The 14,932-nt window shown below is 43.8% G+C and overlaps 1 protein-coding gene across 11 annotated transcripts in view; it reads left to right on the top strand.

The window, feature by feature from the left end:
- Positions 1 to 14,932, top strand: part of EIF2AK4 (eukaryotic translation initiation factor 2 alpha kinase 4) — a 100,090-nt gene that overhangs the window by 63,958 nt on the left and 21,200 nt on the right. For all 11 annotated transcript variants that reach the window (XR_011997333.1, XR_011997332.1, XR_011997330.1 and 8 more), the window contains 9 exons: positions 41 to 277; positions 1,556 to 1,628; positions 2,084 to 2,205; positions 4,949 to 4,998; positions 6,106 to 6,274; positions 7,596 to 7,712; positions 10,517 to 10,582; positions 13,069 to 13,239; positions 13,741 to 13,875. Coding sequence is in view for 8 of the 11 variants with exons in the window: in XM_025998445.2 (XP_025854230.2) it covers positions 41 to 277; positions 1,556 to 1,628; positions 2,084 to 2,205; positions 4,949 to 4,998; positions 6,106 to 6,274; positions 7,596 to 7,712; positions 10,517 to 10,582; positions 13,069 to 13,239; positions 13,741 to 13,875 (1,140 nt within the window). In the remaining 3 variants the exon portion in view is untranslated. The remainder of the gene's footprint in view (positions 1 to 40; positions 278 to 1,555; positions 1,629 to 2,083; positions 2,206 to 4,948; positions 4,999 to 6,105; positions 6,275 to 7,595; positions 7,713 to 10,516; positions 10,583 to 13,068; positions 13,240 to 13,740; positions 13,876 to 14,932) is intronic.

Below are 14,932 nucleotides of genomic sequence, written 5' to 3' on the forward strand. Positions count from 1 at the left end.
TGTTGCATCGAGTCATCAGTGTGTCTGGGTTTCATTACAGAAATCTGTCATCTCCTGGCTGTTGAACCACGATCCCGCCAAGCGGCCCACAGCCACAGAGCTGCTCAAGAGTGAGCTGCTGCCCCCACCCCAGATGGAGGAGTCGGAGTTGCATGAGGTTCTGCACCACACCCTGGCCAATGTGGACGGAAAGGCCTACCGCACCATGATGGCCCAGATCTTCTCCCAGCGTGTCAGCCCAGCCATCGATTACACCTACGACAGCAACATGCCGAAGGTGGGCTTAAGCTGCGCTTCCGAAAGAGCTCAGCTTGGTTCATAGAAGGGTCAAGTAACTTCCTTAGTTTTCATGGACTCCTTTAATGCCTCCAACGTAGGCGTTCATCTGAGGTCCGTGTATGCAGGGTGTGTGCATATACATTATTCTGGAAAGAGCCATGCTTTTGATCACTTAACTCTGAGGAGTTTCTGACCCACCCCCACCTCTCATCTGCCCAAGAGTCTAAGCAGCAGTGCTTTTGGAGACTGAGCTCTGGCGGATCTAACCAGTTGAGATTCAGACCAATTGGTCTGAGCCAGTGCTGGCTCCCCCTGGAGGTACACCTGGGAGGCCCTTGGTCCCTTCCAACACTCAGGCCCTACGTCTCCTCTGGTGACTTGGAATCTCCAGGTGCAAGGCACCCCAAGAGTCTCTGTCTGAGAGCTCCTAGGTGGTTTCTGAAGCATAGCCAGTTTAGCAGCCTGCAACTTTTTCTTTTTTCTTTTTTCCTTTTTCTTTTTTTCCTTTTCCCCCTCTCCTCTTTTCCTCTTTCCTTCCCTTTCTCCTTTTTTCTTTTCAAACAAAAAGTCTGAAACACTATAGCAAAATGTTAAAATTTGAAAGTTGGAGGGATGAACAACTATTTGTTATATTCTTGGTATGTTTCTGTATGCTTAAAATAATGGGGTAATTTTAAAAGAGTAGTGGAGAAAAGTAGTGATAGGATTTGTGGAAGATCACTATAGTTATCAAGGGCCAAACCAGTTTTTGTTGGCTGGCAATATTAGAAAGATACAGGATTACAGGTGACCTTTTTATTTTTATCTTTTTCTTTGTTTCTATTTTTTTTTTCAAGTGAAATGGTATTACCTGTATAATAAACAAATGAAAAGGAACACTCTTTAGAAAATATATAAATGCCATGTAACTTTCAAGAGGCCTCCTGTAGATCACCTTAGTGGGAGGAGGCCTGAGGCCATTAGATGTTTGATTGCTCCATAGCATCCCTGAGAATCCTTGGGGAGACCGTGTGTATTTGACTAGCTCTCTCTGAAAGGCATATATTATATCAACATGGTGAAGAGTTTGGACTTTGAGCTTTAGGTGGCCTTCCTCAAGCAGGATGTATTGCCAGATATGCCATTTTCTCCCTTCTCTGAGCATGTTCTAAAAGACTCATTCTCTTTTATTGGTCTTGGGAATAGGTAATGTGATGCTTACTGCATGCTACAGGTGAATATTTCAGGGGATCCCTTTGATTTGGCTTTGATGACATGTTAATTGGTCACATTTTAGGGCTTCTCAATCCGTACATCCAAGATACAGCAACATGTGTGTGATACCATCGTCCGCATTTTTAAAAAACACGGTATGTACTTTTTTTAAAAAAAAAAATCATAGGCCTTCTCAAAGTGTTCTATTTCATAATTAGAAAGTACTGTCATAGGTTTGGGTGCAACCGCAGTTTTATACCTTTAACTTGAGTTACAGGCACTTGACTTCAAGGCAAATGAAGCTTATTCAGTGAAATTTAAGCTTATTTTGAACACTCAGCTTATTGTGGAGAACATTTGGATATTATGATATGAATATTACAGCCTTGCTACTAAAGTACAGTTGGTTGGTGGAGTCAGAAATAAGACTAGGTAACAAACAACCTCAGATGAGCTGTCCATTAGTGGAATCCGAGAACTGAAGATTGCTTGCTGGTGATTTCAGCTGCCAGTAGCAGATGACTGAACCGTTAGTTGTGTGTGCATTTTCAGTTGCCTCCTGGGAAAAATGAAAACTTGATGATTAGTTATTTTTTCTAACTTGGTATAGGAGCTGTCCAGTTGTGTACTCCACTACTGCTTCCCCAAAATAGGCAAATATACGAGCACAATGAAGCTGCCTTATTCATGGACCACAGCGGGATGCTGGTGATGCTTCCCTTTGACCTACGGGTGAGATTGGGAATGCCCTGGGGCCAGCCAGATGCCATGTCTGGGCCACCGGGGATGGGGAGGCATCTGTGTTACAGGGTCACCTCTAGCGATCACTTTTCCCCCTTGGCTTATAGTCTTTTTTTTTTTATTTTTTACTAGAGAGAGAACACGTGGGGGGTGAGCAGAGGGAGAAGCAGACACTGGGGAAAAAAAAAAAAAAGAAGCAGACACTGAGCAGGGAACCCCACGCAGGGCTCGATCTCAGGACCCTGAGTTCGTGACCTGAGCTGAAGGCAGATGCTCAACTGACTGAGACACCCAGGTGCCCCTTGGCTTATATTCTAAATATCACCTTTGGGAAACATCCTCGAGGGAGTTATTGGGGTGAGAGTATTACTGGAGTTCAGTGAACGCCCAACCTTGTGTATGTCCACCTTGCTAACTGCAGAAGTACTCACAACCCTAGAAATTGGGCCCCGGCATTGCAGATGCCACATGTGCACCTCAGTGTTGAGCTCTGCCGAGTGACCGTAGCCACTTGACCTGGCCAACTTGGACAACGGATACGGTTTTTTTCTTTACCTGTTAGCTAGATTTTCACTAACTTCCTAATGTGTTAATGTCGAGAACAATTTTACTGGCAGCAAGTGCCTCCGCTAACTGGGTGGGCTGAGTCTTGCTGGTGCTTGCTTGCTTCTGACCCCCAGGATTCCCTCTGACAGTGGCTCTGTGTTGGGTTATCCACTCACCTAGTGTCGGCTGCTAACAAGCCCGTCTGCAGCCCTGTGCATGCATAAGACAGACAAGAGTTTAATTCCCCTAGTGTACAGAAAGCACTGACAGGTGGAGAGATGGGCACAGGATATAACCAGGCAGTTCTCAGAGAGAAAATGCACGAGGCTGATAAACTTCTGATAAACTTCTGAGACGATGTTCACCCTCATGCATAATAAGGAAATGCGAAGCAAAGGTATCTCAACTTCATCCATGGGACTGATAAGGATATTTAAATTGCTATACTTAAAACTGACTAACATTAGGACACTAAGGTGCAGATTTTTTTTTTTTTAATTTTTATTTATTTATGATAGTCACAGAGAGAAAGAGAGGCAGAGACATAGGCAGAGGGAGAAGCAGGCTCCATGCACCGGGAGCCTGATGTGGGATTCGATCCTGGGTCTCCAGGATCGCGCCCTGGGCCAAAGGCAGGCGCCAAACCGCTGCGCCACCCAGGGATCCCCAGATTTTTTTTTCTTAAGATTTTATTTATTTGGATCCCTGGGTGGCTCAGTGGTTTAGCGCCTGCCTTTGGCCCAGGGCGTGATCCTGGAGTCCCAAGATCGAGTCCCACATTGGGCTCCCTGCATGGAGCCTGCTTCTCCCTCTGCATTTGTCTCTGCCCCTCTTTCTTGCTATGTCTCTCATGAATAGACAAATAAAATCTTTAAAAAAAATTTATTTATTTATTCATGAGAGACACACAGAGAGAGGCAGAGGGAGAAACAGGCTCCCCACAGGGAGCCCGATGCAGGACTCGATCCCAGAACCCTGGGATCACCACCTGAGCCGAAGGCAGATGCTCAACTGCTGAGCCACCCAGGCATCCCTAGGTGCAGATTTTTTAAAAAAGATTTATTTATTCATTTGAGAGAGAGAACATGCGAGTGCATGAGAGGGTAGGGTAGGGGTAGGGGCAGGGGAGAGGGGAGAGAATCTCAAGCAGACTTCTCTCTGAGCACAGAGGCCAACATGGGGCTCTGTCTCACGACCCCAAAATCGTGACCTGAGCTGAAGTCAAGAGGTGGACACTTGACTGATGAACCACCCCGATGCCCCTAAAGTTAACATTTTTAAACATCAGCTCCCTTTTTCTGAGCTGACAGTAATTCCCCTCAGATAAAAAATGACTACCCTTTGAGAATTTGATCCATAGTTAATGTACAATGTCAGACCTCTTGGGATAATCTAACAATGATTTTACAAGTTGTGATTATGATTAGTGGCTGGGTAAGAATTTCACCTAGGATAGCATGGGAAAAATCATAGAATTCACCATAAGAGATAAGACCCATTTTGAATGCATTATCATAAATGGCACTTTAAAAAACATTTCAGATTTTTATATAATTCACATTGTTTACAGTAGCCAAGATATGGAAACAGCCCATGTCCATGGATAATGAAGATGTAGTATATATACATACAATGGAATGTTACTCAGCCATAAATAGAATGAAATCTTGCCATTTGCAACAACATGATGGAACTAGAGGGTTTTATGCTAAGTAAAATAAGCCTGAGGAAGATAAATATTGTATGATTTCACTTTTATGTGGAATTGGAAGAACAAAACAAAACAAAAAACCCAGACCCTTAAATACAGAGAACACACTACTGATTGCCAGAGAGGTGGTGGGTGGGGAAATGGACAAAATAGATAAAGGGGAAAAAATTCACAGATAATTTGCACTGATTTTAATTTGGCATAATAAAATTGGACAGAGCAGGGGATCCCTGGGTAGCTCAGCGGTTTAGCACCTGCCTTCCGCCCAGGGCGCGATCCTGGAGTTCCAGGATCAAGTCCCGCGTCGGGCTCTCTGCATGGAGCCTGCTTCTCCCTCTGCCTGTGTCTCTGCCTCTCTCTCTCTCTGTCTCTCATGAATAAATAAAATCTTTTAAAAAATAAATAAATAAAAATAAATTAAAACCAAGGGGTTGTTTGGCACATTTCAACACTGATCTTTGAACCTTTGTTTTTCAGGTTCCTTTTGCAAGATATGTGGCAAGAAATAATATATTGAATTTGAAACGGTATGAAACAATGGGGGTTTCATTTGGTGGATGTGGGAGAGAAACTAAGGGAAAAATGTTTTTATCATTTGTGATCCTCACACAGCAAAGAATTTTGGGCTTGAAATAATGAGTTTGGAATATGGTCAAAATGCCCATCCACAATACCCCTTTTTAGGGCGACAAAAACTCTTTGCTTTATTTATTTTAAAGTTTTTATTTATTTTAGAGAAAGAGCACAAGCAGGGGGAGTGGCAGGCAGAGGGAGATGGATAAGACTCCCCACAGAGCAGGGAGCCCGATGTGGGGCTCGATCCCAGGACCCTGGGATCATGACCTGAGCCAAAGGCAGACACTCAACCACTGAGCCACCCAGGTGCCGGGCCTTCTCTTTAAAGGATACATAGCTGTTGGGGAGGAACCCTGAAGCTCTTGTGGTCTATCCTGTGCCCTCTAAACTTTCCAAGCAACATAACTAATTATTTTCACAAATGGTTGCTTGACAAAAACATCTGGCTGTTCTGGATCACAGATGGCCCCTTTTAAAAGTTAATTGGAGGGACAAATGGCCAACGGCCTCTGTGTGAAAACTGCCTACACAGGTAACTGAACAAAAACTGCTTGTAGAGACATGGAGTAAACCCAGCAGGAGTGCAGAACACTCCAGACCTCCAGGCACTTAGCAGTGGAAAAGGTTTTTCTGTACAGTCATACCCCGCAGGGGTCAAACAGTGAGATCTTCATAAATTGGAGCAGTATTGTTGTCAGCGAGGCACCCTGCTTCAAAGCGCCTTTCGTCAAATGAAGTGCTTTATGTGCTTTAATTCTCTGCTGCAAGTGAACAATTAATTGTCATAGTCCTAAGGTGTATCCCTCTAGAGAGTAAGTACTAAAGGTAAAATTATTTCTCGTGTGCAATTCCATCTCTATTTCATACATTAAAAAAATGTAGTCCCCTAGTTTAATAGCAGTACCCCCATAGGAATTGGCACCCAAATCTGTCTTTAAGGTCCCTTGATCATACCACTGATTCATTTTCTCATATTTCTTTTCTCTCGTTCAACAATCTCTTACACCTATTTGATTCCAGTAAGCAGTGACCTTTTACATCTGGGTTTCTCCCTCCAGTTACTGCATAGAACGTGTCTTCAGACCTCGCAAGTTAGACCGATTTCATCCCAAAGAACTTCTGGAATGTGCATTTGACATTGTCACGTCTACCACCAACAGCTCTCTGCCCACTGCTGAAGTCATCTACACGATCTGTGAGATCATCCAGGAGTTCCCGGCACTGCAGGTTACTTTCTCAAGTCTGACATTCTGGGGTCACCTGCTAGGGTCTGTGACCCAGGGAGGGTGGCAGGCAAGAGGGCTTGACTACAACAGAAGTGCCCCTCCCTTAGTGCCAGCAGTGGGTCACGTTTGACTTAAATAACTGATAAGAATTTAATGAGGTTATTTTTGGGTTTATCTCCAGCTCTTCCCTCCGCCTTGACAGGAATGGGTTCTGCTTTCATCTGTTTTGGGGGAAGGGTGTTGTTGCTTGGCCCATTCTTCCAAAACACAAGAAATTAGCTAGAATTCCTACGATGCTTTTTAGTGTGTCCACCCAGTTCTGAACCCTCTGTGGCCCCTTCCTGCACCCCACCCTGTCTCTTAGCTCCCCAGCTTCACTTTCCATCGAGCTGGCCTCCTTCCTCGCCAGTGGAGACTGCTGTCCTCAGGCCTTCTCTCTGGGTCCCACACCCGGGGCCGCTCACCCCCACCACCGTGCCAGTCACGGTGTTCCTTGTCTAGCAAGACTTGTCTTCCCAGCCACCGTTTGCGAACCTTCTGTCCCGGAAGCCTGACTGCTCCCTCATCGATTGGCCAGCCACCTTTCCTTCTCCACCCTCACAGCCCTTGAGGTGAGACATCTCCTGCTCACTGAGGGCAGAGCCGATGTGTCCACTTTTCTGTGCACCCTGCTGCACACAGCTCAGTGCACTGCTCGCAAATCAGCTCGGGTGGACAAAAGTGACGACGGTGCTTCCACCAGCCTGTCCCTAAGTGTCGTTTACTGTTGAACCAGGTCCTCTCCCATGCTGATACCTCTGTGAACTCCTTCAGGCTTTTCACCACAGCTGAGGACCAAAGTGTTTTATTTTTTTTTAATTTTGTAAAGATTTTATTTATTTATCTGAGAGGGAGAGCAAGCACAAAGTGTTTTATTTTTTTTTATTTTGTAAAGATTTTATTTATTTATCTGAGAGGGAGAGCAAGCCCCTAGAGGGAGGGGCAGAGGAGAAGCTGACCCTTCACTGAGCAAGGAGCCTGAGGCATAGCTTGATCCCAGAAACCTAGGTTCATGACCTGAGCCGAAGACAGACCCCCAACCAACCGAGCCACCCAGGCACCCTGACCAAAATGTTTTAGAAGGATTTGATTCTATTACACTCTTTGATTATGACAATATAAAAAGAATATTTGTGAAAATATAAGCCAGAAGGCAATATGCAAAAATTCAATCCTTCTGCGATCCCCAGCCTGGATGGTAAGTTGGTGGAATGATTCTGGATTTGATCATGTACCTGTACTGCTTTTATAATTAAACTAATAATTTTTCATTCATATCCTAGGAAAGAAATTACAGTATTTACTTGAACCACACCATGTTATTGAAAGCAATCTTCTTACACTGTGGGATCCCAGAAGATAAACTCAGTCAAGTCTATGTTATTCTGTATGATGCAGTGGTAAGCATTTAGTTACTTCCACTTGATACTGAAGCATAATGATAGTTAATAAGTATTTTCTTAGTGATGTAACCATAAGACTGAATTGGGAGTTTTATCTCTTTGCCTCTTTTCTCTAAAGTAAACAATTGGGGATGCCTGGGTGGCTCAGTGGTTGAGTGTCTGCTTTGGCTTAGGGTGTGATCCCAGGGTCCTGGGATCTAGTCCCAGAGGGAGCCTGCTTCTCCCTCTGCCTATGTCTCTGCCTCTCTGTGTCTCTTATGAGTAAATAAATAAAATCTTAAAAAAAAAAAAAAAAAAAACAATTGGAGGGAATGATTGTATTAAGAATAAAAGGCTTATGCCTTCCACTTAATTCTTCCAATCCACCTATACTGATCAGTAAAGCCATTTATAGATTTGGTCATTTGAATTTTTGGTTGAATGGGGGAGAATGGTCTAAACCATTCTAAACCACTCTACCTCAGGTAGAACCTCATTCAATACCTCCTTCCCGGGGGGCTGGCCTAAGTTAACCACATCATAGTATTCATTGCTCTCTAGTTTGTGTACAGAGCCTAGAGGAGAACCACTGAAAATTTTATTTATTTATTTATTTTAAGATTTTATTTTTATTTATTAATAATAGACAGAGAGAGAGGCAGAGGCACAGGCCGAGGGAGAAGCAGGCTCCCTGTGAGGGGCCTGATGTGGAACTCGATCCCAGGATCCAGGATCACGATCTGAGCCAAAGGCAGACGCTCAACCACTGAGCCACTCAGGTGCCCCATCACTGAAAATTATTAATAGTGTTAAGGTGCTGGGATGAAGGTGAATGCTTATCTTTTCTAATTTCTTTCTTTCTTTCTTTCTTTCTTTCTTTCTTTCTTTCTTTCTTTCTTTCTTTCTTTCTTTCTTTCTTTCTTTCTTAGATTTTATTTGAGAGGGAGAGTGAGAGAGAGAGAGAGAGAGAGAGCAAGTGAGAGCACAGAGCAGAGGGAGGGCAGCCCCAGTGGCACAGTGGTTTAGCGCCGCCTGCAGCCCGGAGTGTGATCCTGGAGATCCGGAATCAAGTCGCAAGTCAGGCTTCCTGCATGGAGCCTGCTTCTCCCTCTGCCTGTGTCTCTGCCTCTCTCTCTCTCTCTCTCTCTCTGAATGAATGAATGAATGAATGAATGAATGAATGAATGAATGAATAAATAAATAAATAAATATTTTTTTTAAAAAAAAAGAGCAGAGGGAGAGGGAGAAGCAGTCTGAGTAGAGACCACCCCCATGCGGGGCTCGATCCTAGGACCCTGGGATCATGACGTGAGCCAAAGGCAGATACTTAGAGGGGCGCCTAGGTGGCTCATTTGGTTAATTTCTTTTCATATTAAATATTGTTTTTATAATAAATAAGAGGCATCCATGAGATTCAATAACCTATAGAGTCATATAGTCCATGACTAAGTCAGAACAGACCGTGGACGTCTATGCTGGCTTACCATTTTCTATACACTGAAAAGCCTAAGTAGTCTTTCTCTCATGTGGCAGGTACACGTCAGGGGCTCTCATTTTACTGTTTCTCAGTGGTGCTTTTCCCCCAGAATTGCTGCTCCTTTTTGGCAGCAGCAGACACACTGTGTCAGTTGGATACTGGCAGGAACCCTAGGGATTGTGCAAGGGGGCTTCATGTCATCCTGTTCGTTTCTCAGTCAGAGCCTAACTGCCAGCCTGGGGCGCAGTGCTCAGAGCCCATCTGCATGTGGCTTGTGTTAGAGGAACACCGATCCATTACTCCCTCGCTGTCCAAACAGAAACACCCTGGTTCGGCCTGTCCAGCCCTGGGCTGTCTCATCATTCAACAAGGGCAGCTTCTGCCTTTCATCTTCGATGTTGGGGATTTTCTTTCTTTCTTTCTTTCTTTCTTTCTTTCTTTCTTTCTTTCTTTCTTTTCTTTCTTTCTTTCTTTTCTTTCTTTTCTTTCTTTTCTTTCTTTCTTTCTTTCTTTTCTTTCTTTTCTTTCTTTCTTTCTTTCTTTTCTTTTCTTTCTTTTCTTTCTTTCTTTCTTTCTTTCTTTTTTTCTTTCTTTCTTTCAAGATTTTATTTATTTATTCATGAGAGACACACACAAACACAGAGGCAGAGACACAGGCAGAGGGAGAAGCAGGCTCCATGCAGGGAGCATTTCTTTCTTTCTTTCTTTCTTTCTTTTCTTTTCTTTTCTTTTTCTTTCTTTCTTTCTTTCTTTCTTTCTTTCTTTCTTTCTCTCTCTCTCTTTCTTTCTTTCTTTCTTTCTTTCTTTCTTTCTTTCTTTCTTTCTTTTCTTTCAAGATTTTATTTATTTATTCATGAGAGACACACACACACACACAGAGGCAGAGACACAGGCAGAGGGAGAAGCAGGCTCCATGCAGGGAGCCCAACATGGGACTCGATCCCGGGTCTCCAGGATCACGCTGAAGGATCACACTGAAGGCAGCACTAAACTGCTGAGCCACCTGGACTGCCCTATGTTGGGAATTTTCATATTTTAAGATGCATGTGAGAGGTGCCTGGCTGGCTCCATCAGTAGAGCATGCAACTCTTGATCTCAGGGTTGTGAGTTCAGGCCCCACATTGGGTACTGAGATTACTTAAAATCTTTTAAAAAATTAAAAAGACAAATGTTAGTTTCATGTGAATTGGAAAAAAATTTTCTAACCACAGAATTAATCCATCCTTCATGATTTGGAGCAGTTTGTCCAATGTGGATGGTAGACTTGTCAGCATTAGCCTGGAGATTGCATCTCTTGTTCAGGGCCAAATTTGGTGACTCTCGTCCCCTTTCTCTTCCACATTAGACAGAAAAGCTGACAAGGAGAGAAGTGGAAGCCAAGTTTTGTAATCTGTCTCTGTCATCTAATAGTGTAAGTATCTTGTCATAATGCCATCATAGCTTTCTCTGTATCAGAAAGCGTCACCCCGTTTTTGAGGTGGTGTGGCAATGCTGCTCCCTGGCACCTCAGGACTGGTTTCCCCTGAGCGTTGATCGGGCCGTGTCAGCCTCCGGGATCAGGAGCAGAGGGCCCAGCGCTGTGATCAAAGCCTGCCTCTCCATGCCACTGGGCCCTGTGTGGTCAGCATCCTGCTCGGACTGTAAGGGCCGTGCCCGGCAGAACCTCCTGCTAGTGGCTCTAGGACTCGTTATCCTCTTCTGAAATAGATCCTATGGGACCAGAGCGGGCACAGAGCTCTGCAGATCCATTTGGGTTTCCCCCATCGCTGGCCCCCCGATCTTCCAACACAGCAGAGTGGAATTAAAGCCTCTATTTTTCTGGTACATTTCCTACTCCTACAATCTTAACGTTTGACCCCAGCAGCAATGAGGAATCTCTCGTGCGGTAAACAGGTTTGTCATATTCTCTCAGCAGGCATCAGGTTGGTCTCTGATGTTTGGCACAGTATCCCACACTCCATGGAGTCACTGAATAGCTGAAGACAGCAGGGATTTCTGACATTTTCCTGAATATTTATATAAGAAAAGATACTTCTTTGAAACCTCCCCAGGATCCCTCTAGCTCTGGTTGGGCGCTCAATTACGTATCCTGTGATGATCAGCAAATTCACGTATAAAATGGATTAAAATACAGTGCAGAGGCGCTCATTCTTTTGGACACCTACAGTGTGGTGGGCACAGTGCTGAGCATATAAAGGAGTCAGCTGAGGAGGCCACAGGCTGCTTTCAACTGAATTCATATTGCCCTTTAAAAAGCCACGGGGGCATCCGTGCAGTATCTGTTTACCCTCGGCTCTCTAACAAAACGTGCACACACAGGCAGCAGCTCAGGGCAATTAGCATACAGTTAGGTAGGGAGAGTAAACTAGATTACAGAGCCTAGGGATTCTAGAAATTAAGCCAGGTTAAATTTTAGATGTTAAGTATTGGGGGAGATATTAATGGTACACAAAGTGACCAATGATATAATATTTTAATATGAAGCACAGGATTTCCATAAGCCTCTAGACATGTACACAGCACATACCTATGAGCAGAAATAATCTCATATATAAAGAGCATGGAATATCTGCTCAAGAAACTGCCGAGTCCAGTGATTGCTTACCTGAACATTCAAGCCCAAAAGGTTCTTTGAACTAATGTCACACTTCAAACATATTTCACACTTGCACATGGTAGCTGTGTCAGCTGCTCAGATGTCATCCTCTTCTTGTTAAACCTCTGGTTATTTGATGATCAGCATTCATTTGGAGTTGTACATTTGATTAGATTAAAAATGGAAAAATCAGCACCTTGTAAAAGGCATTTGGTATTCCCATTATTTAAAACTGGGACTCTAAGGATATTAGAAAAGGAAAGTAGAAATATTGCAAGCCAGTGTCTGGCCCAGTCTTTGGATTTCACGGATAGGGCACCTCAGGCCCAGTCACATGGAGTTTGCTGATGCCGAGGTGAGGACACAAATCTTGAGTTATTGATTCTAGTAGTAGTAGTAGTTTATTAATGGGGTAATTCAATGTTAAAATTTGAGAAGGAATAAGTTTTTATTTTAAGAAGAAAAACATTGAATATACTAAAGAAATTGAGATTATATTACTTTTTGGATTTTTAAAACATACATGTGGTTTATGATTATTATATGAAACTAGATTAAGCTGAGTCTTCATTCAGCTCTTAGTTTCCAAGCACCAATTTATCATTGAACCAGGTTATGCTTGTAGAGTCTTAAAATAGCTATAATTGTATTTAACTTCCAGGAGCTACAGTGGAGATTGTCTTTCCAGTTTATGACCTTAGTTTATGACTTCTTCCTCTACCTGCTGTGTCAGGGACTGGGTGGCCCTGGCCTACAGATAACCTCTAGCCATTGCCCTCCTGTGGGAGCTGGGAGGAGGTGTGAGCCAGAGGGAGGGAAGGATCAGGAGGTTGTCTGTGGGAGGTGACACCCAAGTGGCACCCCAAGGCTCCAAACAGGACTTATTCAAGCAAAAGGAGGAGGCGGGGTTTCTGGCTTTTTCAGAGTAGAATTAGGAACAGTCAGACTTTTCCTGCATCATCTGCCTCCATCCCCCATTTCTGTGCCTGCAGTAACCGGAATTGATGACCACGAGGAAGGTGAAGAGGACAATACTGGCTCGGAAACCTTGTAGTGGTGGCTCAGCTAGTATTAGCTGGGAGAGTAAGTGCCCATAGCACTTCTGTGAGATGCTTTCGAGTTCCTGGGAAGGATAATCCTCAGCCAGGTTCCCAGTAAAGGTTAAAATCTCCTCTGACCACAGAATTGCTCTTCATGGAGGTGCAGGAGCTCTGCTGTGTCCCTTGTGTGTGGAGACCCCGTGCAGCGTGCGTCCTCCTTGCCGTGGATTGGAAGCTAAATGTGCCTTGTTTGCTTTCCAGCTGTGTCGACTCTACAAATTCATTGAGCAGAAGGGAGATTTGCAAGATCTAACACCAGCAATAAATTCATTAATAAAACAGAAAACAGGTGTTGCCCAACTGGTGAAGTATGGTTTGAAAGACTTAGAGGAGATCACTGGGCTGTTGAAGAAACTCGGCATCAAGTTACAGGTTTGGCAACTGTTGGATTGTACCATGGATCTGTAGTGTTAGCGCAGGGGGAAGTGGGTTTTTTGGGCTAATGCTAGTAGGTGTTTCATTCTTCCAGAATCCTGGTTTCTCCATTTTGGAATGTGTGATTTCTAGTGATAGTTGTGGCTTCAATCAGAATGTCCCTGGAAGTTTCATGATTCCTGTAGTACAGCAGGTCTGATGTCAGTTAACATCCGTGAAGTGGTGATTTTTTTTTTCTTAAGATTTTATTTATTTATTCATGGGAAATACAGGCTCCCCATGGAGACCCTGATGTGGGACTCGATCCCAGGACCCCGGGTTCATGACCTGAGCCAAAGGCAACCACTGAGCCACCCAGGTGCCCCAAAGTGGTGATTCTTGAAGAGAGCAGAGTTTCTCTTACCTGGCAGGCTATACTTAGACATCTTCCTGATCGCTGTGATGCTACTGATGGAAAGCCATGCCCCTGACATGTTTGTGTGGGATTGCACTTCACAGGTCTTGATCAACTTGGGCTTGGTTTACAAAGTACAGCAGCACAACGGAGTCATCTTCCAGTTTGTGGCGGTCATCAGACGGAGGCAAAGGGCGATATCAGAAATCCTTGCAGCTGGAGGCAGATACGACCTGCTGGTGAGGGCTTGCCCTGTATTCGTTGATTTATTCTGGCTTAATCTCCTTTCTTTCTCACATTAGTATTTTGAAGTCTTCCAAACCTTCAGAAAAATTGAACCAGTGGTATAATTGAACACCTTCATGCCTTTTATCTAGGAATAGAAATGTACCGTGAACCACATTTGTAGTGTTTTTAACTTTTATTTTAAAATAGTTATAGGTTTACAGGAAGGTTTTATAGGTTTGCAAAAACAGTACAGAGGGATCTTGTGTACCTTTCACTGAGTTTCTATGAATGGTTGAATCTGGCATAACTATAATAAAATATCAAAAGCAGGTCACGGACATTGGTTACACTGTACGTGTGTAATTCTGTACCATTCTGTCACGTGTGTGGAGTCCGTAACCAGCACCCCAATCAGGATTAAGAGCTCTTCTGTCGCCATATAGATCCGTTGGTGCTGATATTTACTAGTTCAAGTGAAGTACAGAACCTTTACCTCTCTGGAAGTCCCTTTACCTGTCCCCCCATTTATAATATAATTTTCTTAAATGTTTCCTCTCCATACATTCCTATCCACATCAGATAGGGTTAGGCTTTTTGCTTCAACTGTCAAACTCTGAGAAATTCGAGAAGAAAGTCTGTGTACTTAACCCAAATTTCTGATTTCTAATGGGAAATATGCTGTTATTTGAATTTTCCCTTATAGGAAAGTTGGTTTTCACTCAGTGCTTTTAAGATTTTTTTTTCTTTGTCTCTAGTTTGAAATTTGATCATGATGTGTCTTGGCATGATTTTCTTTGGATTTACACTCTTTGGGGTTATCTCAGCTTCTTGAATCTGGAGGTTTATGCCTTTTTCCAGTGTGGGCTTCCACCAAGCCCCAGCAGGGTGGCATCGGAGATTAAATGGAAGCTAAGATTTTCATATCTGCCTGGGGTGGTGCAAACAGTGTCACTGGAGGCCAGGAACCGGAAGATTTCAGACCCTCGCCTCCACCCAAGTAGTAAGAGGCCCCGGAGTGGGCTGAATGGGAGGCAGTAACAAGGTTTTCTGTTGCATGCCCCCCCCCCC

This window comes from Vulpes vulpes, chromosome 15, assembly GCF_048418805.1.
Source record: "Vulpes vulpes isolate BD-2025 chromosome 15, VulVul3, whole genome shotgun sequence".
In the NCBI taxonomy this organism is placed as follows: Eukaryota; Metazoa; Chordata; class Mammalia; order Carnivora; family Canidae; genus Vulpes; species Vulpes vulpes.